The following is a 25301-nucleotide window of genomic DNA, read 5'->3' as shown; positions in this document are numbered from 1 at the left end:
AGGAAGCTCTTTCTGCAAATCTATGCCCTTAACCTGATGCTTTTTTAAAAAGCAAGTAAATAAATCATATGTTGCTTGCCTTTCTATTTCCATTTTTGATAATGTCAGCGCTGTTGCAGCCTCACAAGGTCTCGGCAGCACGTATCGGCCAGGCTCTCCGGTGAGGTCACCCAGGGCACGGCACCTTTCGCTTTTTCAGCGGTGCTTATTTGCCGTCCTCGCTGCAAAGGACCCGAACTCCTACACCGATCCACCGTGGTTGCCGTTACAGGGATCACGTCGGCATGGGTCACCATTTGTGGAGAAAATCAGCGGGAGAAATGCGGCACTCGATGTGAATGATCAGCAAGTCTCCAACTTTATTGATAGGCATACATATTTATATTGGTGTTAATGAAGCTAATGCATATTGCAAAGGCGAGCTCACAATTGGTTAGTTACTTATCAGTCAACTACGCCTACTTCTGCATTCTTATGGCTATTCTATTGAAACTTTTCTTCATATTTTGGCTAAAGACTCTCTCCCCCATCCTAATGTTGCACCAAGGGCACAGTGTCCTTTGCTTTATATGGACACTGACTGCTGACTCTTATACTTGTCTATCTCTTGCTTATCCATTGGTATTATGTTGACATGGCCTTTCTCAGCTAACCAACTGTCTACAAAATCGAAAGGGCAGAGGAAAATGCCAGCAGTGCCAAAAATGGCATTCATCTCAAGCATCTCTGTTAAATTACCCATTTCAGAGGAGTTTCTCAGGAGGTCAGGCATACAGATGAACTTGCACTGTGCCACCCTCAGCCACAAAGTCAGTGATGTCTCCACCTTTACACAACAACATGCTCCAGTCTCGTGTATCCATCAGACAGCTCCAGAAATACACACAGCAAATGGAAGACACACATCAAAACATGCTGAACTGCTGTAAGGATGGCTCCTTTTTAGGAAAAAAGTGACCTCAGCAATGAAAACTGTTGGACCTCTTATTTTGGGTCAATTTCATAGAATCACAGAACCTATGTTGGAAAAGACCTCTAAGATCATCAAGTCCAACCATTATTAACTCAGCACTGCCAAGGCCACCACTAAACCTGTCCCCACATGCCACATTTTTGGTGGCACTGTAAATATGTCCCCCTATATATTAGTTACTCCTTTGGAGAAGAAAGAGTGGAGAACTAAGAGGATCACCTTTACTACTAAATCCCCTTTCCAAAACACAACACTGCACAAGTCTGCATGTTCCAGAGCCTTTCATTGGTTTCTCTTTCCTGCCCATTTCTGGCACCACAGCCAAGACTTTCTTCAGAAAATACAGAGAGGAATTAACAATTAAAGACTAATAAAAATTCTCCTAAAACACTCACCACAGTACCATTGTATTTCAAAGGAACAGCACCATACATCTTTGTATTGTCACAAGGAGGCAGCAAATACCCACAAAAGCTATGAAATCACTAAGGAAATATATTTTCCCTCTTGAACTAACATATCCCTTGGAAGCACTCGGGGAGAAATAAAAGGCAGAGCCTACTGCAGTCCATCACCTGCTGGAAGAGCCCCAGGGGTTGAGCAAAGTCAAGATCTATTGTTGCATTTACCCAGCCTAAACCATCCTGAAATAAGTTAAAAGACCTGATGTGAGCATCAGTAGCTTTGAAGAAGGATTTCTTCCAACTTTCTCTGGAAAGCAACTTTGTAGGTGTGGAAGCAGCAGAAAGAAGCAGCTGCATGCAGAGAGGTGCTGGGAAATGATTTGGAGTGAGAGCTGAGGCTGGCACACTCCTGGGTAGAGCTGTGCTCTGCCCTGCTCTCTCAACAGCTTCACACACATCTCTGCCATGAATATCCACCTGCTTGCAAATTACTTTCAAAATCAACATTTACTGCAGGATTTGCTTTGCCCTCTCCTTCTCTTTTTTTCTCCAAAAATAACAACCTACCAAGAGCATCCTTCACCCCAGAAATCCCTCTTCACCCAAGTCTTCTCTTTGCAGCTTCCTCCATCTCAAATGGCTCCACGCAGAGCTCAGAGCCCCTGGCAGGGCCTGCAGGGGCTCCAGGAGAGCTGGAGAGGGACTGGGGACAAGGCCTGCAGGGACAGGAGCCAGGGAATGGCTCCCACTGCCAGAAAGCAGGGATGGATGGGATATGGGGAATTGGGAATTGTTCCCTGGCAGGGTGGGAAGCCCTGGCACAGGTGCCCAGAGCAGCTGGGGCTGCCCCTGGATCCCTGGCAGTGCCCAAGGCCAGGCTGGACACCGGGGCTGGAGCAGCCTGGGACAGTGGGAGGTGTCCCTGCCATGGCAGGGGGGTCCAACAAGAGGATCTTTAAGTTTCCTTCCAACCCAAACTATTCTGTATTTCTGTCAACTGTTGGATTCCCATTTTCCTATAGCCTGTGACATATCCAGTTTGAGACCAGTTAAATTTTTCCAACAGAGAAAAAGGAAACCAGCAAACTCAGGTGCGGACCCAGACTGGAAGGAAAAAAAAAACATCAAGAGCCACCTAATACCCTGGAGAGATTTTCATCCCAGGGAAATTTCAACATGACTCCATTTCAACTAGGTTCTACCAAGCAGAGCTTCCATCGCCTCACACAGTTATAAAAATTTGTGCTTACACAGCACAAATATTGCAATGCAGGCAGGAGATACATTTATATTTTATGGAGAATAGTCTATTTGGCAAATAGCTTTAATAATTCATTCTTAATTATTCATTAGATTATTTAAGTACAATAAATGAGCAATGTGGTTATAAATAATCTCTCCTCAGTTGGCCTCAACACACACATGGAACCTCAGCTGAGCAGCCTTCAGGCTACCACAGGGTATTCCCACAGTGACACAGAAACCTGAACTTAAACACTCTGTCTGGTTTTATTCTGGACTTTAATCTCCTTTACCACATAGAGAATATTCTCTCCACGCCTGGTATCCTTAAAGCTTTTCAAACAAGTACACTTTCATTTTTAGATGTCTGGAAAACTCCATCAGCACTTTACTGTGATGCATTCTCAGGAGGGGAGAAGAAAATCCATCTGGTGTATTAGGGCCCAATTATTAAACCTTCGTGTAATGTTTATCCACATCAGAATTGCTTGTAAAAAATGGCAGCTTTAAACACCAAAATGTACAGCAGCCTCACTGCTAATGTGCTTTAATATATACAGGTCACAATAATTTCAGAAAGCACTGCCATGATTACTAGACACACAGCCCAAGTTACTTTGATGAATTAGAAGCTATTTAAGTGCTATTTACCAGTACATTTTAATATGCTAGAGAGCTATAGGACACATTTTAAAGTACTGGATGCATTAATCCATTAAATAATTGGAACAAGTGTATAACATGCACGTGGTTGTTTGGGATCTGCCAAACAGCTGCCTGCAGCCCACCAAGCCAGATTCCTGACCTCATCATTCTGCTGAAGATGGCACAAAGCTCAAGAAGCCACAGCTCACCCTGGTTATGGCAGAGGAGGGCAGTGGAAGCAGAGAAGGGCTGGAGTACAGGACATGGGTTAAACCCAGGTGGAAATGAAGCACTGCAAAGCCACCCAACCCCCTTCTCTTCTCCCCCACCCTGGTGGTGTGGGGAGGAGAATCAGATGTAAAATTTGTAGGCTGAGAGAAGAACAGTTTAATAATGGAAAACAAAATAAAATACAATAAATAGCTAATAATAACAATGATATTTAAAAGAGAAATGAAAGAAACCAACCAAACAGCTGATGTACAATAACACTGTCCAGCACCTGCTGGCCAGTGCCAGCCCCCCTTCCCAGATCAGAGCCCGGCAGGTAACTCCCCCAGTTTACACACTGGGCATGATGCTCTGAGCTGTGGAATATCCATCTGGCCAGCTGGGATCACCTGTCCCAGCTATGATCCCTCCTAGTTTGAGTAACTCCTCACTGGCAGAGCAAGAGATAACAAAACCAACAAACTTCTGAGAAACACAACTTAGCAAAACCCAAATAGCAACAGCCATCAGTGTATTATCAACATTACTCTAACTGAACCCAAAACACAGCACTAGAACAGCTCCAGAGAAGAAATTAACTCTATCCCAGCCAAAACAAGGACAGCAAGTCTGATGAGAAGCAGCTGAGGGAGCTGGGAAGGGGCTGGAGAATTCCTGAGGAGCTGGGAAGGGGCTGCAGAATCCCTGAGGAGCTGGGAAGGGGCTCAGCCTGGAGCAAAGGAGGCTCAGGGGCCCTTGTGGCTCTGCACAGCTCCTGCCAGGAGGGCACAGCCGGGAAGTCGGGCTCTGCTCCAGGGAACAGGGACAGGAGCAGAGGGAACGGCCTCAGGGGAGCTCAGGGTGGGCACTGGGGAAATTCCTCATGGAAAGGGCAGGGGTGGAGTCCCCATCCCTGGGTGGATTTCACAGCCCTGTGGATGTGGCACCTGGAGACACAGGGCACTGGTGGCAGTACTGCAGGAGTGCATGAACTCGCTGATCTGAGATCTGTTCCAACCTCAATGATCTTATGATTCTGTTCTATGATTATGGAGGATGAAGTAAAGAGTGCTGGAAACATGGAAAGAAGGAAATTATGGATGCTGAAATGTTAATCTTCTTCATTTTGTTAGAAATAATGTGAAGATATTCCCAAGCTCTTCCTTTTTCTAAAAAAAAAAACCAAGGGACTCAGACTGTGTTTTAAGCACCTATTTAGTAATGCCATTTGTGCTGCAGTAAAAAATTATTTAATAAGCAACAAGAGTAACTAAAATATCTGCAGCATAACTACAGATTTGAATTACTGCAGGAGGCCATTCCCACTTAATGAAAACACTGAGAAAATACATACAGTCAGGGAAAACAATATACAACACATGAAACCATCTGCCTGAGTCTCGTACTGAGCAAACAGTTCTCCTGCTCAAGTTTTTCTGAGGAAAAAGTCCAATTATTTGTATCAAACTAACACTACACCATTTCCATTTGATATTCAGACCCTAATGAGGCACATGAGGTTTGATGTGCCACCACACAAACACTAAACTGGCAGCTTTTGTTCCATTTGTGAAATAACACCCATTTCTCTAACAATCATTGTAAGGCTTCAGTGGGACATGTTGGATCATGGAATCACACAGTGCTTTGGGCTGGGAGGGACCTCATATCCAGCTTCAACCACCCTGCATGGGCAGCAACACCTCCCACTAGACTGGAGCAGACACTGGACTCTCTTAGAAGGGTGTTTTAAGAACAGATAATGAAGACAAGACAAACAGCAGGCAAGAAACAAAACTAGCTGTGCATGTGAGAACCAGCAGAGAAGTGCAGTAGAAGACACCTGAGGTATTTGGTAAATCCATGTAGTAAAGCTCAGGATGAGATCACAGAGTAGAATCATGGAATGGTTTGGTTTGGACAGACCTTAAAAGGCCATCTGGTCCAACTTCTATGCCGTGAGCAGGAGCATCTTCAACCAGGTCAGACTGCTCAGAGCCCTGTCCAGCCTGGAGTGGAATGTGTCAGTGACGGGGTATCCACCCCTCCTCTGGGAAGCCTACTCCAGTGTCTCACCACCCTCAGCACAAAAAATTTCTTCCCTGATCTAGTCTTAATAGACCCTCTTTCAATTTAAAGTCATCACCCTTTGTTACATCACTACAGGTCCCACTTAAATGTCCATCCCATTCTTCCTTTGAACTCCTTTTAAGGATGTAGAGATCCCAATAAGGTCTCTCAAGTGCTCTCCAGGCTGAAGGTTGAAGGGAAGACAAGGAAAAGGAAAGAATGGAAGAAGGGAAGAGAAAGAAAAAAGGGGAAAGGGCGAAGGATTATTGGGCAATAATATGTGCTTCCAAGGCCACAAATATTTTTATATCTTCTGTACATAAAGGTACGCTGGTGATTAGTACCTGTGATAGGTGTGCTGGCAGACAGATTTTTTGGAAGATAAGGAAGCACAGATATGAATAAAAAATGTTCACTAGAAATTGTCAAAATAGTTCAAACTATGTGCTGAAAGACAGATGTACAATCTGTAAATTAAAGAGCTGTGTTATGAAAAGCAGAGAGGAGAAAAGAGAAACCCCAGTTTCCTTGCAGTTCATTAGCTTTGCAAAGGTTAACAATGGTTGGAATATCATTTCTCCTCTGGCTCTGATTATAATGCAATATTAACAACCTCAGAACTTCACCGTTCTACCCAACCTTTATCCACTGACATTTTCTTAGCTTAAAATAACACATTCATGTGTACAAATTAAGGCTGTGTCATACACAGCCCCCTGCCTGGCTTGGTGCTGAACTCCAGGAATCCAACAGCCCCTCTGAATGTGAGGCACAGCCCTCTGATCACAGGAGCCAGCTCCTAAATGAAATGAAAACCAGTCCTGTGTCCTGCTCCACACTGCCTGGTGCTGTCTGAATGCATGACCAGGTTCCTGCTTTTCCATGCCCCTGTGCACCCCACAGGCAGCCCAGCTAGTGCCTGGGATATCAAAACTCAGCAGTGCTGGGCTGTGGCAAGGACTGCACTGACCTAATTCATCTCAAACATCAGCAGTGAAACTGAAAATTCCCCAGGTCCCTCTCAGGTGCTCCACACAGCTCAAGGCACAGATGATGCCTCCAGCTGCACAGCAGAAAAGCCCAGTTAGGATGGGCTTACAACCAAGTGGGGGAAGTGGCTTCTAGAATATAGAAATGTGCCACAGCATCTCCAGCTCAGACAGATTTCCCAAATTCATAGAGTCACAGAAGGGTTTGGGTTGGAAGTGATCTTAAAAATCACCTTGTTCCACCCCCCTACCATGGGCAGGGACACCTTCCACTACCCCAGGGTGCTCCAAGCCCCATCCAGCCTGGCCTTGGACACTTCCAGGGATGGGGCAGCCACAGCTGCTCTGGGCAACTCCCGCATTTCCTGCAGAACAGCAAAATGAAGCAACATCCTTAAATGTGCAAACAGAAAGCCTCTAAACTTCTATTTTCCAGAAGAACATCTCTTTAGGTCTCCATTATACCTAAGAAATTGATACATATCCCAGGTTTTGAGTTTGGTGTTAATGATACCAACTGGTTTTAGGTTTTCACAAAGCATTTTCCTTGCCTCTATTTTAGGGAGCAAATTCTCAGCCAACTGTTGCTTATTAACAGCACAGGGGGCTCTCAGGTATTAGTTATTTATGGTCTGCCTTGGATCCCACAGTAATTATGAAATGTGCCCTAGAGCATTAAAAATGCAAATGTTTCAAAAGTTTCTCCTACACCCAGTGAGATGAATCACACTGTTCTAATCCACTGGTTAATTAGGGAGTTATGGTGACTGTAAAATAAAACACCTGGAGAGAAGCTTAGTAGTAGTGAAAGAATCAAAGAATTTTTAGCACATCATAAATGCTTAACTTGAAAACACCTGTAAACTGTCTTCTCCCAGATCCACATGTTCTTATTCCTCTGGCTTTTCAGGATGTTCAATAATATTGCAACATGACTTCTCAAGGAGAGCCATGTGATAACAGTGATGGAGGAAAGGAAACTTGCAGCCTTTGGACGTGTATGTTCAGCTGCATATGCTCACTGAGACACACAGTGCACTGATCTTCTGCTTTAACCTGGGACTGGAATCATGGAAGGATTTGGGTTGGAAGGGACCTTAAATCCCACCCAGTGGCGCCGCTGCCATGGCAGGGACACCTCCCACTGTCCCAGGTGCTCCCAGCCCCAGTGTCCAGCTTGGCCTGGGCAGAGATCCAGGGGCAGCCACAGCTGCTCTGGGAACCTCTTCAAACAATGAATCTGGAGCAATCCTTCATCCTGAGGAGTTCAAACCCTCATGTGCAGATGTAGTTGGGTCTGAAAGCACTAACTGGACAGGTTTTGTAGTGCAGATTTATCTTACACAATTAGAAAAGAACTAAGGAACCAACTGCTTCCCTCTTAATTTTCCTAATAAGCAATTACCCTGCCACAAAGATTTTTAGGGAAGATGTTGACTGTGATTAATTCAGCAAAACAAATGATTAAGCCTGAGCCAGAAGTAACCACCTACTCTGCTCCAATGGCACAAGGTGGTGGTTCTGATTCCCAGGGATAAACCTACTGTTTCCCAGGAACTGCACTAAAGCAGATTCTACTCTCTAAAAGCTCCATATGAAAAGAAATTGATATAAACCACTTGTCTGAAAGGTCTGTCTGGAGCTTCTTGCTTTAATTAAATTTAGCATGAAATCTAAAGCAAGATATTACTCCCACTGCTCGTTTTATACCAGGCATAATATTGCCTACTTTAGAACAGTCTGTAAGACCTGGAGTAGTGTTTACTCCATGTATATCCCTCCTGTAGGACTCCTTATTGATCAGGTATTGGTTTCCACTTCTGGAGTATTAGCAGTCCCTAAAACAGAGGCCAATACACTGGATTTTGAAGCTTTGAAGAGAGGGCCTGCTGTGCTTTGGAAGTGTTCCACCTCTTTGTAAGGTTTGTATTTTTTGGAGGAATGAAGAGGAGACAAGTATTGAAATGGCTTCGGTTGGTTCCCACTCTGAGGGAATCATCAGCTCACTTGACACTAAGAAATGAACTTAGAGCTATGTATGAAAACCAGAAGTATTTGGCTTCCATTGAACTGTAACATATGTTTGTATTTAAATTGACATACTTTCAGAGTTCAGTTTAAAATCAAAAGGTGGTACCTGAAGAGCTGGAAATTACTCCAGACTTAACTCTTTGCAAAATAACTCTCTGGGTTTATGGCTGGTGCCTGACAAGGTGTGACAACCTGCAGTAAGTCACACACAGCTGTGGCAAGGCAATGTTTTCTACACCCTCTCAAAAGGAATTTCTCTTTTTCCAAAAGCCTCTCCCAGCCCCCTCCTCCCTTTCCCTGCATGCACTGGCATCATGCATTGGAAAAGATGCACAGACAATTAATTTTCTTAACATAATTCTTAATTAAACATTTAAGTTAGAGTGAAGATATCCATTTTCTAGGCTGTGCTGTAAGCAGGATGTTCAAGTTAAAAAAAGCCAGACCAAGAAGAACCCAAACTCTGAAGCCCAGAACCTAAAGAAGTAACATTTAGCTGTCTTAAATGGAAAGTACCTGAAAAATGTCACAAAGAACTGCACCAGGTCCATAAAGTTGCTGTGCTGTGAGAATGCAATCTGCAAAAGAAAAGCAAATGCTTTCTGTTACTTACTGGAAAGAAAATTCATATTTCAAGATATGTAAAAAGGATTTAAAATGACAATGAAAAGCAGCTTTACTCAGATCAATTCATATTTTTCAACACTGTTTTTGAAAAATAACAGAAATGTTCTGAGGCAAAAGAAAATAAATTATAACTTCATATTGTTTTGAAAACATATATCCCAGAAATGAAGCTGATGTCTCCCAGCCATGTTCCAAGGAATATTCTTCAGTGCACACTGAAGAAAACACTACTTCAAAAACTTGGAACAGAGGTTTCACAGAGCTGCAAATAATCTTTAATTAAAAGTAAAAATCTTTAATTATTGTTTACACAGCAACCCAAAATTTAATATTTACATTTCAAACAATATCCAGACAACAAAATCTCCTCAAAAAAGGAACTTACACCCAGAGCTGCAAAGAGGCACGAAACACAGAAGATGATAGACACTGTGAAAACAGCTATGGCATTCATCTTAGCTCACTGCCCTGCAATCCCACGGCAGAGCAGGGAAAAACACAGAACATTTGGGACAAAACCAGAGGGAAGAGGCCAACAGGAAACTGGGAGGTGGTTAGAGGCAAAAGGGAAGATTAGGGAGCCTGGGTAAAAATAACAACGTGGAGGGGAGGCGAGCCAAGAGAAAAGCAACTTGTGCAATATTAGGGATCTGAAGTTCTTTCCAGGTACCTCCTATTTCCTCTGCCTATCAATCTCTCAGCACCACAACAGCATATTAACTCTTTCATGAAGTAACAGGATTCACTCAGAATTAAAGTGAAATCTGCACTGACAAAAGCTTGTCATGGATATTAAACCCATTTGTGGTGTCATTTGTTGTTTTTTCCCTTAATAAACAGCACTTATGGCAACATTAGCATAAACATAAATCCCTCCTCCCAGCAAAAGCCACATCCCAGAATTCATGAATATGTGTAACGTGAGTCATTGCTTGGGTTTCTGCTGCTCTGGAACATTTTCTATGATCATATTTGCTTTAAACATCCATTGTAACTTGGTACAGAAGCTGCCCCAAATAGTTTTCTTATCCATACATTGACATATTCTGAAGCTGAAAGTTCCTTTGCAGTTCACAACCACCGTGTGGCTGGAAAGTGAACTCTAAACCTGCACACCAGATGCTGCAACCTCAACAGTCCTGCCTATACAAGACAAGAAAACACAGAGTTTCTTGGTGATTTTTGCTTCTGAAGTGCTTCCCAATAGTATTCTGATTATTAAAAGACAGCAAGCAAGATTTCACTTTTTGTGTAACAAATCAGTAACTTAAAGTGGTACAGTATTTGCTAAATGGATATTCTGGAATAAACATAATATTCTGGAATGTATTTAAGGCAAAGATAATCCTTAGTGAAATATCTCATCCCAAAATACAAACATGTAACACAGCCAGTATAAAAAAACCCCCAACTTTTCATATTATTCCTGAGAATAACCATGATCCTAAGTGACTATAAGAGATGCATTTCAAAATAAAGCCCTTGTTATGTATCAACAATCCTTAAGTAGAAAAACGACAATTAAAAGCACAAAGGAATCATTGACAGGCCAGTCCCCTGTGGATCACCATCAGGATCAGTTTCTGTGATGGAAACCAAAACTTGCTCCCATTAGAAGAAACAAGAAACTGCTATTTTTAAAATAAGAGAGATTCTATGAAAGATTAATGAGACTGTTACCAGAGAAGGGCGTCTCATCTTTTGATAACAACTGCAGGAAACAAATAAAAACAAACAAACAAAAAACAATGTAGGTTTATTTCACACAGAAGCCTTACAAATGCTTTACCAGTGGTGATTATTCTCTCTACCTGTTGGAGTTCTTCTCCTATAAAGTCCAACTGAGGACCTGTACCTCATACACGGATTAAAAAAAACTAGGTTGTTTCTACAATTTATTCCTCACAAGCTGAAAATACTTTGTGCCATCAAACCTGACCAATCTGTGTCACAGGCAATTTGGTCTCATAATTGTTAATGGTTTGCTTACTTAGACCTTAATTTCCCCTAATATAATCTGTTCCCAGGACTTAATTAATTCAGTTACATTGAAAGTTTGGTTGGAAATAGCTGTTGAAAGTAGGCTGTTCATTCTGGATCCATGAAAAATATGGCACCAATTTCCTAGCAGGCCGGGTTTTTAATTAAGTTTAGCTGACAGTAGAAGATTCATTTATCCATTCTCAAAAAATGAATTCTGTACCAAAGGCTGAAGCAGTTTAAGTGCAGGAAAGGGGCTCATGCTGGGGACCTGGAAAGGCTCCCCCAGGTACAGGGCAGAACCTGAGCTCAGCTGCACCATCAAATCCCCACTTTCACATCAAAGAATCCCAGAATTGTCTGGGTTTAGGCTCATCCAGTGCAACCATCCCCCAGCATTGCCACCACTGCCCCATGTCCCCAGGTGCCACAGGCACAGGGCTGTGAGATCCCTGCAGGGGGAGGGCTGGAATGGGGACTCCAGCCCTGGACAGCCCTTTCTGGGCAGAAATTTCCCCTAAAATCCACCTTAAACCTCTCCCTGGGCTCACCTGGAGCCCCCCTCAGCCACTGAGGAGCAGCACCCCCAGGTCCCCTTCCATGGAGCAGCTCCCTGACCCTTCCCAAGCCATCCAAGGAGGTGTGACACCTTGGTTCCTTTCTTAGGAACAGCACGGCACCCTCAGATACTTCAACATGGTAATTCCACAGAACAGTACAAGCTCGTGTTTATCTGCCCTGGACAGCACAGCTGCCGGTCCTGCTTTTCCTGTTGCCACATCACTTGAAGTACCAAAATAATCCACCTGCTTTCCAGAGAAGCAGAAGTAGCTGGCTGCATGGACTAACAAAAATTTATATGAAAAGCTTTACATTTTTTATCATTTGATTAGCATAAAATATGAAGCCAAGAAGAAAATTTGGCTTCCTTTAACTAGCCAACATCTAAAAATTGCACTGGCTTTGAAATCAGTACACGCCAATTTCAAAGGAGTTAATGGCAAATGACTTGGCCACAAAATAATATAAGCAAAGGAAAAGCATATTTGAACCCAACAGACATTTCAGTAACAGTTGGTGTTTCAAACTCAAAATATTGCTGGAGCTAAACTACAGCCTGTGGCTGATAGAAATTTTGAAAATCCAATTAGAAAATTACATACCAGGACTTGGTTTGCATAAGCACCAGAGTTTGTTCTTCAAGAGAAAAGAAACCAAAATAATTTTGAGATAACAATTTTGTACTAAAGTAGGCCAAGTAAGACCTAAGTTCACCTTAAACCTGTACATGCAACAATACGTAAAATTACTTAAACCTCTCCTCTTGTGATCTACAAGTGTTCTGAACTTTTTAAAAACAAACTGAATTTCACATACCACTAATAAAAATCAGTCCACAACCAAATAAGAAATTATGTAGAAATTTTTTGTTAAATCCAGCAAGAATTAAATTTGAGTAACTCCTCCCATTTAACTGTAATAAACAGATATACAGATAATTCAGCACAGCATAACTTTTTCGACTTGTGCTGGAAGTTACTGATATTTTATAGGAAGCCAAACTATTCACCACAATGGGATTAGGACAACAGCTTCTCCAAACTCAAAAAATTTCCAATATTATACACAATATTAGCATCCCTAATCTAAAATGAACTAAAGAACTGAAAACATAAGAGTTGGGATTGTTGCAGAAGGCTCTGGGGAGACCTTGCAGGGCCTGCAGGGGCTGCAGGAGAGCTGGAGAGGGACTGGGGACAAGGCCTGCAGGGACAGGAGCCAGGGAATGGCTCCCACTGGGAAAGGGGAGATTGGCCTGGCATCTTGGCAAGGAATTCCTGGCTGGGCTGGAATTCCCAGATTTGCTGGGGCTGCCCCTGGATCCCTGGCAGTGCCCAAGGCCAGGTTGGACATTGGGACTGGGAGCACCCTGGGACAGTGGGAGGTGTCCCTGCCCAGGGATGGACTTTAAGGTCATTTCCCACCCAGACTATTCTGGGATTCTGTGAATGTACTGAGGAATATTTCAAGTATGGCAATTTCATACCATAATTTGGTACATTTTGGGTCTCCAAACACTTGAGAAAACACCAACAACCACAGAAAATCGTGTTTCCACTACTTTTTTACCTTGGTAACAACTCAGGATTATTGACACATTATATTTCTGTTTTTCTTCACAAATATATAAAGTGACTAAATTTATACCAGTAGTGCCTTCCTTTTTGTCCCTATTTCATATCAGGGATGAGAAAAAGAGAAAGAGAAATTGAAAATTATATTTTGCACAGGACATGCTCCTAGAATAGAAAGAACTGTGTAAGAAAGAAAAATAAAATTGTAATTAACTTCTGAAACCAGAGTGACCCAACAGAGACAGCGCAATGTGAATCTGGCTCCCAGAGCTTGGGGCTTGCTGTGAATTCAGAAGATATCAAAAGGTCCAACTGCTACATCCATTAACCTCACCTGGCAGGTGGGAGAATGCTCCAGCACTCATGTTTTGAAAGTCTACAGGACCACACAGAAATTTAGAGGGTTTTGGGCTGTTTTGTGCTTTTTATTTCAATCTAGCCCCAGCACCAAAGTTAGCGAACAAAAAGCAGCAGGGGAAAGTGGAAAGCTGGGAGTTCCACAGGCTTCCAGTGAGAGAAAGCCACAAGCCAAACAAGCTGCAGGTGACATTTATGCACATCCTCCTCTATTTTTTCCCCAAAACTCCAGTCTTGTCTCCTTTTTCCTATGGTTAGAGGCAAGGATTCAATCTGACCTTGGCGAATACAGACAACGCTTACAGGACGCCATGGTCTGAATGCTGAGTGCCTGTGCCTTTGTCAAAGGACCTGCTATAAAACAAAGGGGCTTTAAGTATTCTTGAGTGATGCCAAAGTCATCAAAACATTCATTCTGCCCTCTACAATAATGCTGGGGGGAAACTTCTCTTCCTCTCAGGAATGTCACTGCCTGTTCCAGTTCTCCTTGAGACACAAACACAGTGTGGGACTCTGTGCTCTGATGGAGCTCCTGGCTAAGGCCCACGCTGCTCCTGGTGCTCTCCTCTCCAGAGGAGCACTCAGCCAACTCCAAGGGCCCTGGCTGCCAGGTTCTGGGGAAGAATGTGCCAACACAGCAATCCAGCTCCACCACCTGAACACGGTCTCAGTCCTGCCATGTGCTGCTGCTTCCTGTGTTCTGTGAACATCTTTAATGAGCCATGGAAGTCATTACAGCAGCGGAGAGCTAATCACAGGAATGAAGGGCAAAAAGCCTTTCAAAAACACCCTTCAGAAGCTGGAGTTTTGGAGCTGACCCTGCTCACTGAGGGATGAGCAAACACAGCCGCAGCCTGAGATGAGCCCTTTCCAATGTCAGTTCCAAGGAACACTTTCCAGGAGGAAGCGTTTGTTCACCTCTGTGGGTGATTTGGGAGGTTCAGACACAGATTATGACATCCAAATCCAGGGTCACAGGGGCATTCCCATCAGCCCTTTACACTCAATGGAAACCTCATCTGTGGTTCAGCTGACCAAGGCAGGTGGCTAATAACAAATAACAAAAAACTATTACCTGATCAGGTCCATAACAGAACTGTAAACACTGAAGTACACAAAGTCATCTATTTGTAGACCCCTAAATTTAGTTAGTTTAAATTGTCATGGTGCGTCCTTGCCCTTGGTTTCATGGAGGCACTGGAAGCTTCATTTCTTGACTAAAGAGGGGTAAAAGTTATTGCAGCTGCCCTGGGACACCTTGCCTGGCCTCCAGCTGCTGCTCCAGAACCACAGAATGGGTTGGAAGGGACCTTCCAGCCCATCTCATGCCAGTCTCTGCCATGGGCAGGGACACCTCCCACCACACCAGGGTGCTTCAAGCCCCGTCCAACAGCTTTTGGGTGAATCCCTGACCCCAAGCACACCACGGAAGCACAAGGACATTCTCTTGCAGAGGCACCACTGATCTTTGTTTTAAATGAACAGCAAAACTCAACCCAAATTTGGAGGTTAGGTAGAAAAATTAACCTGATCCACAGGGACAAATTCTCTAAATGGAAAGTTAAACCTTAGATTTCAGAGAAGAAAGGATCTTAACAGGAGTTAATTGTAACTTGAAAGACTCTGACACACAACAAGTTGAAGTGGAGCATGATTTGGAGGAGGGAGACCCCAGAGAGTTTGTAATGCGCCTGATGCTTTGGTGTGGACATAAGCAGCACTGGAAGGGGCTCTGAGCTCCCCCTTGTGCTTTCTCTTCCCCAGGCTGAACACCCCCAGCTCTCATTCTGCCTCCAGAGCAGAGAGGCTCCAGCACTTGGAGCACCTCCACGGCCTCCTTTGGACCAGTTCACCCATCAAATCCACCTTTCTCCAAATCAGAGAGAACTCGGTGCAGCTGAAGAGGTTCCCATGCTCACATTAAGAGGTTCCCATGCTCACATTTGCATTCTACAACAAGCAAAAATTTAATCTTCACTCAAATTTGATTTTCACACCTACTACTCCGAGTCACTCTGCTCCTGCGTGAAGGATGAAAGAGATTAATGACTTACTCCTCACCTGCTGCAATATTAACTGAGCCATTGAGCTTTATGGCACAAATACTCACTACCGTGCAAACATAAAACCTGCATCACTCCTGAACTTATTCTGAGATGAAAATCAATTTACATTCCAACACTATGCTGCCTTCCTGCAGTAGTCACAAATTGTCACTTCTCAGCTAATTGGCTGCAGTCAGCAGTTGGCTCAGAAATGCCAATTATACATGTTTTGTCTTCCCATGTGAGCTCTCTCATCTTGTGCAGGGCAAACACAGGCACGACTGTCTCTAAATTAAAAATAGCGCTTAAGATGTGGTCCCAAATTTCACAGCATCCCAGAAATTATCATACGTATCTGACAAATGAGAAGTATTTGTTCAATAAACAGCCAGCGGCTGAATTGTGATGCACATCCAAATTTAAAGTGCACTAGGAAATAAAATTCTGAAAAGTCCCATAATTGAAACAGCAAACTCAGCTCAGACCCTGCACCCCTCCACATGACACAAACACGGCCCAAAAAAGCCAAGGCAGGGCCAGAAAAAACTCAATTCTTCTGAATCCCCATTCAGAATTCTTCTGAATTCTCTGAACTTCTCAGTTCTTCTTTCAGGCCACTTACAAGATGAAAGCCCTGGAGGGGCTGCAGCGTGGCCAGGGCAGGGAACAGAGCTGGGAAGGGGCTGCAGAATCCCTGAGGAGCTGGGAAGGGGCTCAGCCTGGAGCAAAGGAGGCTCAGGGGCCCTTGTGGCTCTGCACAGCTCCTGCCAGGAGGGCACAGCCGGCGGGATTTGGGATCTTATCCCGGGGAACAGGGACAGGAGCAGAGGGAACGGCCTCAGGGGAGGGTCTGGGTGGACAGTGGGGAAATTCCTCATGGAAAGGGCTGCCCAGCCCTGGCACAGCTGCCCAGGGCAGTGATGGAGCGCCCCTCCCTGGAGGGATTTAACAGCCATGTACATGTGGTACTTGGGGACACAGGTCAGTGCTGGCCTTGTCAGTGCTGGGGAACAGCTGGACTCGATGGTCTTAGAGGGCTTTCCAACATAAATGATTCTGTGATCTGCAATTGCAACTACTATTCTGGAGGCAAGGAAGCTCTGAGGTACTTGGAAAAAGTGGTTAAAAATAAAGATCCTAAACCTTGAGACAGAAGACACGTCACCAGTAGGAAAACACTCCAGTCCTCTGAGTTCCAGTGCCTAAAGCACCTCCCTCCAGTCCCAGCTGCTGCGGTGCAGATGCATTTGGGAAGGGACCCCGATGCACTTGGGAAGGATCCCGATGCACTTGGGAAGGAAGGAAGGATCCCGATGCACTTGGAAGGATCCTGTTGCACTTGGGAAGGAGGGATCTGATCCTGAAGCACTTGGGAAAGAGGGATCTGATCCTGAAGCACTTGGGAAGGAGGGATCCTGGTGCACTTGGGAAGGAGGGATCTGATCCTGAAGCACTTGGGAAGGAGGGATCTGATCCTGAAGCACTTGGGAAGGAGGGATCCCAGTGCACTTGGGAAGGAGGGATCCCGTTCCTGGCCCCATGCCCAGCAGAGCTCTAACACTGTCTGCGTGCAGGCTTGGTTACGCTCGGCAGCATGCCGACTATTGCTGGAGAGGTTCAGCAAGGAGAAAATGAAAACTTTAGCACGTAACAGCTCAAACTCTCACTCAAACCCTTGAAGTCCAGTAAAAATGAGCTTTATAGTCAAGCGAGCTTAAAAGGAATAAAAGTTGTTTTCCTAAAGAGCAGGTGATGTAAGTACACAAGAGGGAATCAAGAATAAAAAGTATAAAACAGCCAAAGCAATATTTGAAAGTTTCTTTTTTAAGGGTTCGGTATAGCTGACAGATGGAAACAGGCAAAACCTTCTGTCTTGCAGCATATCTGACCAGACAAAACAGAGGGAAAAACACAAGACAGAGCTGAGGGTTGCAATAGTGTTAATGGGGAAAATAAGCTCTGTCTCCTTCCTGAAGAGGCTGTGAGTTCCAAGGATTATATTGGATAAGAAATTTAACATGTTTATCAACCTGTAGCAAAACATCCTGTAATATGCCAGCTGCAGGAATCTCATCTTTAATAAAACAAAGTAGCAAAGTAAGTATATATATATATATGTATGTATGTATATTTATACATATTACATACAGAATCATAGAATGGTTTGGGTTGGAAGGGACCTTAAAGATTATCTAGTTCCAGCCCAAAACTAAATAGGTATTTATATAAATAACCAAATTAAAATATGTTTGAATGACAACATTGTCACATTTTACACAACACTGAAGCCACAAGTCATCTCAAACATCACATCACAACCTCAAGTGGCAGTAATTAAAATCCCCCAAATTTACTTTAAACACATAGCATCAGGATCAAAGAGCCATGAAATCAGAACCATAAGGCTGGGCTGTTTTATTCATCACAGGCTTTTCTGTTGAGAGCCTTGGCTATGATTTGGTGTTCAAGAAATCTTAACGTGAAAAAAATAACCATGCCGGATGGTGCAGAATGAACAACTTCTGTATAAGCTCTCCGATTTGCATTAAAAAGGCCAGGTAGTCACTGCCTATCACTAAAGATTTCTAGAACACATAATTCACCCTTTTGTCATGAAGAATTTCCCAGCAAGTGACAAATCAATTGATGGAATTTAGTTCAATCCCCAGTCAAGATATTAATGTAATTTACTGATACTTTTGGTCCAGGTGTGGGAAGGTGGATGGTGCTAATCTCGTATGCAAAACAGACTGGTTAAAGAAGTAATTATACATGACACTTATATCCCAAAAAAATAATTTTAGAGAGAACAAATTTAAGAAAAAACCCCATGAAATCCCCAGTCATGCCAGAAATGTATTCCTATACAGGACTATGACAGTACTACCCTGCCCTGACCCAGCTCTTGCTTGCCAACATTGCTGGGAACAACATTTGCCAGTACAGTAAAAACAGTCAAAATCTTAGTAATACAAAGTCAGGAAAATAAGTGAGAGAAAAATATTTCAGGACATTCCAGTGACATTTTTTTTTACCCAAAAAAAAACCCATAGTCAGCTGAGAGCTGCCTGTGGAGTGCTGGTGTCTCTGGCTCCATGTTTGGGAGCTAAATCAGCCACAGGCATTTGGGTTTGTCACCCTGTCCTGGGCTGACTTTATGATGCTCGCATCCCCATTGGTCTGTTTAGCCCAGAAATGAGTTTTGCACCTTTCAGGCTGGTTCTGAGAGCAAAGGGGGAGACAAGAAGTGCACAGTTTGTTTTCAGACACTGCACATTCCTGCTCCTGGACTGGGCTGTCTGTGGACGGACAGACAGCGGGACAGAGCTCTCCTTTGCTTTTAGTTAGTTTTAGCTCGCTGATGCACAGAAGTTCCCTGGACTGTGGCTTTTCTTTGGAGCTCTTCAAACCTGCTCTGGCCTGAACACCAGCAGAGCACCCACAGCTCTCACCTGCACCCCACCGGGCATTTCCAGCACCGGAGGGACTGATCGGAGACTGAGTGAGCTGAGCTACAGCCCACGAGGGACTTTGTGGGTTTGTCATCTCTGCAGAACAGTGAGAGGTGTTATTGTTCAATATTGCTCATTTTTTGTGTGCTGGTGAATGCTTTGCCTGTTAAATAAACAGCTTTTTCCACTTTTCTCCAAGGAAATCTTTTCCCGAACCTGCTGAGGGAGGGGCCGCTTGAATTTCCTTTCTAGAGGGACTCCAATTCAGAGGTTTTCTCCCAAATTTGCCCTAAACTAGGACACACCCCCTCTTAGTTCTGGATATACTTTCCCTTGTGGTTTAGCCAGGCTGAATCCACTGTCACATTTCGGGTGGCTTCTTCTATTTTACTTTTACAATATGCTTTTCTCTCCTTCATTAACTCTGCTCACTATTCTGACTCTTTAAAAAAGCTTTTGCATAAAGAAAAGTATCTCGCTCTTTCAGCTTCTCAGCAATGACCCACAGCACTCATTTTTTAAATATATTTGAATTTGGGGGTCTATACATTCTCTGGTGGGTTATGGTATTTTCAAGAGTTATTCATCATAGAAATACAGCAACTCCAAGCAACCAGGACTGGTCTCACCCAGAAGAAATTAATGCCTGATTCGGACTTAGCTTCCATAGAAAATTAATTCTGCAATTTTTTATATATATTCCAGCCCTGCATGCAAAAAGAGAGAAAAAAAAATCAGGTTCCTTAAAATTAAGGCAATCAATATATATGTCACTGTCAGATCTCAATAAAACACCACCCAAGAAATGCTCCTGGCATTATTAGATCTGAATTGCAGACTGTCTCTCTCTGGTATCCTATAACTTTTCTTATGTATGCAGCTGAAGTTTTGCAACAGGCATTCAGAAAGACTTTCAGTGCTGTAGAAAGGTATTACAATAAACCTCACAAAAGTTATGTGAGTCACTACAGCTCATCCCAAGAAATCCCAAGGTGCAGATGTAAAATCCCAAGACTTCATTCATTGCCCCTGGCAGGGCCTGCAGGGGGCTGCAGGAGAGCTGGAGAGGGACTGGGGACAAGGCCTGCAGGGACAGGAGCCAGGGAATGGCTCCCACTGCCAGAGGGCAGGGATGGATGGGATATGGGGAATTGGGAATTGTTCCCTGGCAGGGTGGGCAGCCCTGGCACAGGTGCCCAGAGCAGCTGTGGCTGCCCCTGGATCCCTGGCAGTGCCCAAGGACAGACTGGATGGGGCTTGGAGCACCTGGGACAGTGGGAGGTGTCCCTGCCATGGCAGGGGTGGGATGGGATGATCCCTCATCTCCCTTCCAACCCAAACCATTCCATGAATCTCTGATAAAAACCCACACCCCCACCCCCAACACAGGACGTGGGAATAATCTGGCATGAACAATTTTCAGGATTGTTCATGCTACAACCTCCTGCAAAATGGACTGAAGTGGCACCAGCTCCGGCCAAGGGTTAACTGCCTGTGAGAGAAATCCTCCTTTCATAGGATTTAAGAAGGTGCTAACAAAAATATTACTTAATCGAAAAGGGAACAACTTCTAAAAGGAGAAAAATGTCATCAGTTGATGCCAAAAATAAGGTGGCAGGAGCAGATAAAACACCAGCAGCTGCTTCTTGTTTTAAAGGACCATTTAACTGTTCTGTTTTAAATCTTTCCATCCCACAGTAGATGTCAGTTTGCCTGTTCTGAAAAATCAGCATGTAATTGCATGCCTCCAAAAGTAATTACATTCAACAGCAAATTTCATCAGATTAACAAATTGATTTACGTTTCATTGCTGGGTGTCAAGAAAACCTCTCACATGGTGAGAGAGATGCAGGGACAGAGGCTCAAAAGCACTTGCAGTTACAGCTAAGGAAAGGCAAGGGACATCATTAGCAAACAACTTTGGCATTACAATGCTTCCAGAAGCAACAGAAAAAAAGAACATTTTTGGAATAAAGGGTCTTAGAGAGTTGAGGATGATTTTACCTCTTCACTTACATCTCCTTCTTGTTAAATATGCACGAGGCACATGAGGACCTGGCAGGAAAGCTGTCCAGATCAGCAACTTCACTGATTTGATTTCAAGCCTACATAATTATTTTATCAAAGCAATCCCTACCTATCTGAACACATTTTATTCTCTTTGGCCAACAACAAAGATACTCCTCTTTTGCCCTCACTGAGAGCTCTCATTCAATGAACCTGTTGCTTTTGGTTTGAGAATGACCCTAATTTAGAGAAAGACTGGAAACCTGCACGGGCCATGTCCAGTCCTCAGGGGTTATTTATCCTGTATCAAATACCCAGTGCTCCTTCCAGAGAGGAATCAAGGCATTAGAGACAGTTCAGGCCCTGCTTCTAAACTGTGGATGGTTTCTTCACTCTCTTTTTCCATGGATTATCAAAGCCTTTTAGTCAGGCTGTAAACCTCAAAGAGGGAAAGGCAGAGAACATCACTGCTGGCAATGATCATGCCACCTAAAGAGGGTGTAAGCCTAAAATAAAAGGAATGTGTGAGATCTGCTGTTCCTCCAGCTCTGTTTTGGGCCCCTCCTCACCTGCAGGAGCTAAGGATAACCCAAAGCTTTCCTTGGCTGCAGCAAAGTGTCATCCATCATTTAGCTCTGGAGGAAAACAAATGCTTCCTGAACTACACTAAACATGAATGGCAAATAAAATTAAAGCTTAATTGAAAGTGATATTAAGATTCTTGCTAATGCAGACCACCTGTTTTAGGGGTAATGTTGCAAATGAAACCAGCAAGTTGATGGGCAAGAGCATTAGAAGAAGAATTGCAAATCAAAACTGCTTTAATGAAGGAGCCTTACTTTGAACAGTAAGAATTTCAGACGGTTTCAGTATTTACATACTGGAGGACACAACAGCAATGAAACATTGAAATAAACGATGATAAAGATCAGAGCGAGGGCTTTGAGGATTGTGGAGTCTTCTTAAAAATGTAATTCCTGGCAGTTTGCAAAACATGGGCTAATATTTCACACTTGGATAGCCACATTCAGCATAAGAAAAAACAAGAGCCATTCCTCAGCAGAATCTCAGCCTAGTGTAAAATTCATCTGACTCTGAAACGCAGCTGACACCAGGAGGCTCCACCTGAACTTTGCCTACAAACAAGACAGGAAATACCCCCGGGCTAGGGAAAAGACCCATTTCCAACTTCACTGCCAGCTCTGCTGAGCAAGGAGATGTGAAGGGAGTTTGCTCTCCTACATCCCTACAGACATTTTCAGCATATCACTGGAAACCAGTGGGAACTGTTTCCAGGTCAAAGGAGGCAATTAGTCACTATCACACAATCCTTTGGGAAACTCAGGCTGCAGAGGGAGGCAGAGAAATCTTTTGATGCTTGTGAAAGAACAGAACTTCAGCTATTCCCTCAAAACAGCTCAGGACAGAAGAAAAGGTCTTAAAAAAATCAGTAGTCCCAGGTCTAATATACAAGGCACCTGAATCCAAGAAAGTGGCAGTTCCCAGAGGTTTAACAGGAGCACAGTTGTCCTCCCACATCTATCAGAAATCTCACTTCATGCAGCACTGCAGCTCTTCACTGGAGCACTAAAATGAGCATTTTCTTTCCAAGGTTGGATGCAGTCATCCTAGCAATGGGAATTTAAGAAAAGCAACAGAAGACAGAGAAGGAGGGCCCCGAAGGAAGGGGTTCATTAAAGAGCACCTCAGCTAATGACTGACATTCCTGGGGATTGCACCTGCAATGGATCGGTACAAAGCAGATGGAGCTGTGACATCTGGATTTCTCCTGTGGAGCCAGGCTGGGAGAGCTGGGAATGTCCAGCCTGGAAAGAGAAGGCTCTGGGATGACCTTATAGCCCCTCCCAGGGCCTAAAGGGGCTCCACGAGAGCTGGAGAGGGACTGGGGACAAGGGCCTGGAGTTCCAGGACAAGAGGGAATAGCTTCCCACTGCCAGAGGGAAGGGTTAGAAGGGATTTGAAATTCTTCCCTGTGAAGCCATGGCACAGGTTGCCCCGAGAAGCTGTGATTGCCCCAACCCTGGAATTGTTCCAGGCAAGGCGGGATGGGGTTTGGAGCACCCTGGGATAGAGGAAGGTGTCCCTGCCCATGACAGGGGTTTCAATGAGATGGTCTTTAAGGTCCCTTCCAATCCAAACCCATCTGTGATGCCAGGATTCTGTGTGCCAGTCCAAACACAGTCACCTGGATCACTACCAAAAGAAAGCACCACAGACCAAATTCTGGTTTAATTACAACACATTTGAGCCTGTCCCCAGTTTCCAGGTCTGCCATGAGTGACAGTTTCTGCACGTGCCCTCCTGACATCTCCTGTGCCAGCTGCCATCCACTGAAGGGCCATGAATTGTTTCACCTTGCAGCTCAGCACTCACCCTTTCATCAGAGGAACCAGAGAGCAATGCAGCATTTGGAGTGGGCTCACCAGGAGTGGGCTTACCTCCTGTCAGGGTAAACAGCATCTTTGGAGACAGAATAACTATGACAACACATATGTGACTGAGCTAAACAATCCACAGATTGTCTTTCAGGTCCCTCCAAACCTGTTTGTTTCATTAACTATCTGAGTAAAAAGGGATAAAGATATAAAGGAGACTATATAGATAGACCATCCTGAAATAAATCAAGTAGAGGAAACCAGAAGAAAGTTTAAGAAACTAAAACTGAAGACAGCAGAGGTAATTTTAGCTATTTTTTCATTATGAAATCTGAGTGGAAGACAACAATTTCAGTGAGTTGAATGTTTCCCACTGGTTCTCAAATGCACTTCAAACAGTGGGGGCTATGCAATGCTGCTGCACGTTCCACCACGCTGCACATGCAGCGATGTCACATAGTCACAGTGGCACTTTTTGAAGCCCAACACAACAATGAATTGCCAAGAAAATGATATATAGTGAATACCTAATGAGATTTTTCAAATGGCACATTTTGTATGCAAGGGCTGCAAAATTCCTTCGCCTCTTTTTGTTTCTTGAAGCATTTGGTTCATAATTAACATTTAAGTGTGTTCAAATCAAAATCCTTCAACCAACACGAAGGAAAGACGGGAGGCAATTGCCAGTTAATGACACAATTACAAACTGGTTTTGCCTTAATCAGTTCCTAAATGTCTTACACATTCTCAGAACGTAGAGATCAATGGAAGATGCTTGGAATCTGAGAGGAAAAAATCAAATATTAAATGGGACAGAATGTTAGTGAATATAAACAATAGTTTGGGTATGAAACAAGACTAAACTACCAATTTCTATTTAGTGAGCGGCAGCAAACACCATCAGCAGTAAATTGTGATGAAACAGAAATCTTACAGCCAGGGGAGAGTTTCCTGTATTAGCAGATGGAATTTTCACCCTCATGTACACTCTGGAGAGGAATTCACCCACTGGACTTGGCCCCAGGTAAATACATACAAGTTTAAACAGTGTTAAAACCTGCTGACATTTACACAGGTATCTAAGAGAGCTTCAAACTCTCACCATTAACTACTTGTCAGCCCCAGAAGTGCAGTTTCACCTCAGAGTGAGCTGACTTTGCATGGATTGAAACCCATGAAGAGAACTCCTCTGGAAGTTTCTGCACTGAATTCCTTTGCTTCTAACTGTGCTATTGTACAGCAGATTATTTACAGTCAATGTCTCTCTTCTACTCTGAGCTAAGTTTGGAAAGAATAACAAAGCAAACTCACAATGAAGATTAAGCAAAGAGGAAGAATAGTGGGGAAAAGATTACTATTACATTTGCATAAGTGTAAAAAAATCTCAATCCTTCAACACCCACTAATGTCCTTTCCTAAAGGGTGCACTCCCAGTTTGGGGGAAGACAGGGAATGTTTAGAGCCAGGCTGAGGACAGGAAGGTGAACAGCTGGAGTTTGCTAAATGCATCAAAATTCCATGTGTCCAACATTTGCAGCAAAGATGAGCTCACAAAGCAGAGAGAATGGAAATATCCAGACACTGCTGTCAAGACCCTACCAAGATTTTCAGGAAAGCTTGGCAAAGTAAGGCTTTAAGTGAACTCCTTCATGCTTGGAACTGCTCAGAAAAGAGAAATTAGGAAGAAGATTGCTGTATTTTGAATGCTTTCTGCATTTTGCTGCTTTAGTTCTTTTAT

The 25301-nt window shown here is 43.7% G+C and overlaps 1 protein-coding gene across 1 annotated transcript in view; it reads right to left on the bottom strand.

Moving 5' to 3' along the window:
- Positions 1-25301, bottom strand: part of ATRN (attractin) — a gene marked incomplete at its 5' end in the record, with an annotated part of 117776 nt that overhangs the window by 38929 nt on the left and 53546 nt on the right. Inside the window, one exon of the mRNA XM_031064196.1 lies at positions 9081-9142. Within this exon, the coding sequence (XP_030920056.1) occupies positions 9081-9142 (62 nt within the window). The remainder of the gene's footprint in view (positions 1-9080; positions 9143-25301) is intronic.

Source organism: Geospiza fortis, unplaced genomic scaffold (genome assembly GCF_000277835.1).
Source record: "Geospiza fortis unplaced genomic scaffold, GeoFor_1.0 scaffold236, whole genome shotgun sequence".
NCBI classification, from domain to species: Eukaryota; Metazoa; Chordata; class Aves; order Passeriformes; family Thraupidae; genus Geospiza; species Geospiza fortis.
This window is presented reverse-complemented; position numbering and strand designations above follow the sequence as displayed.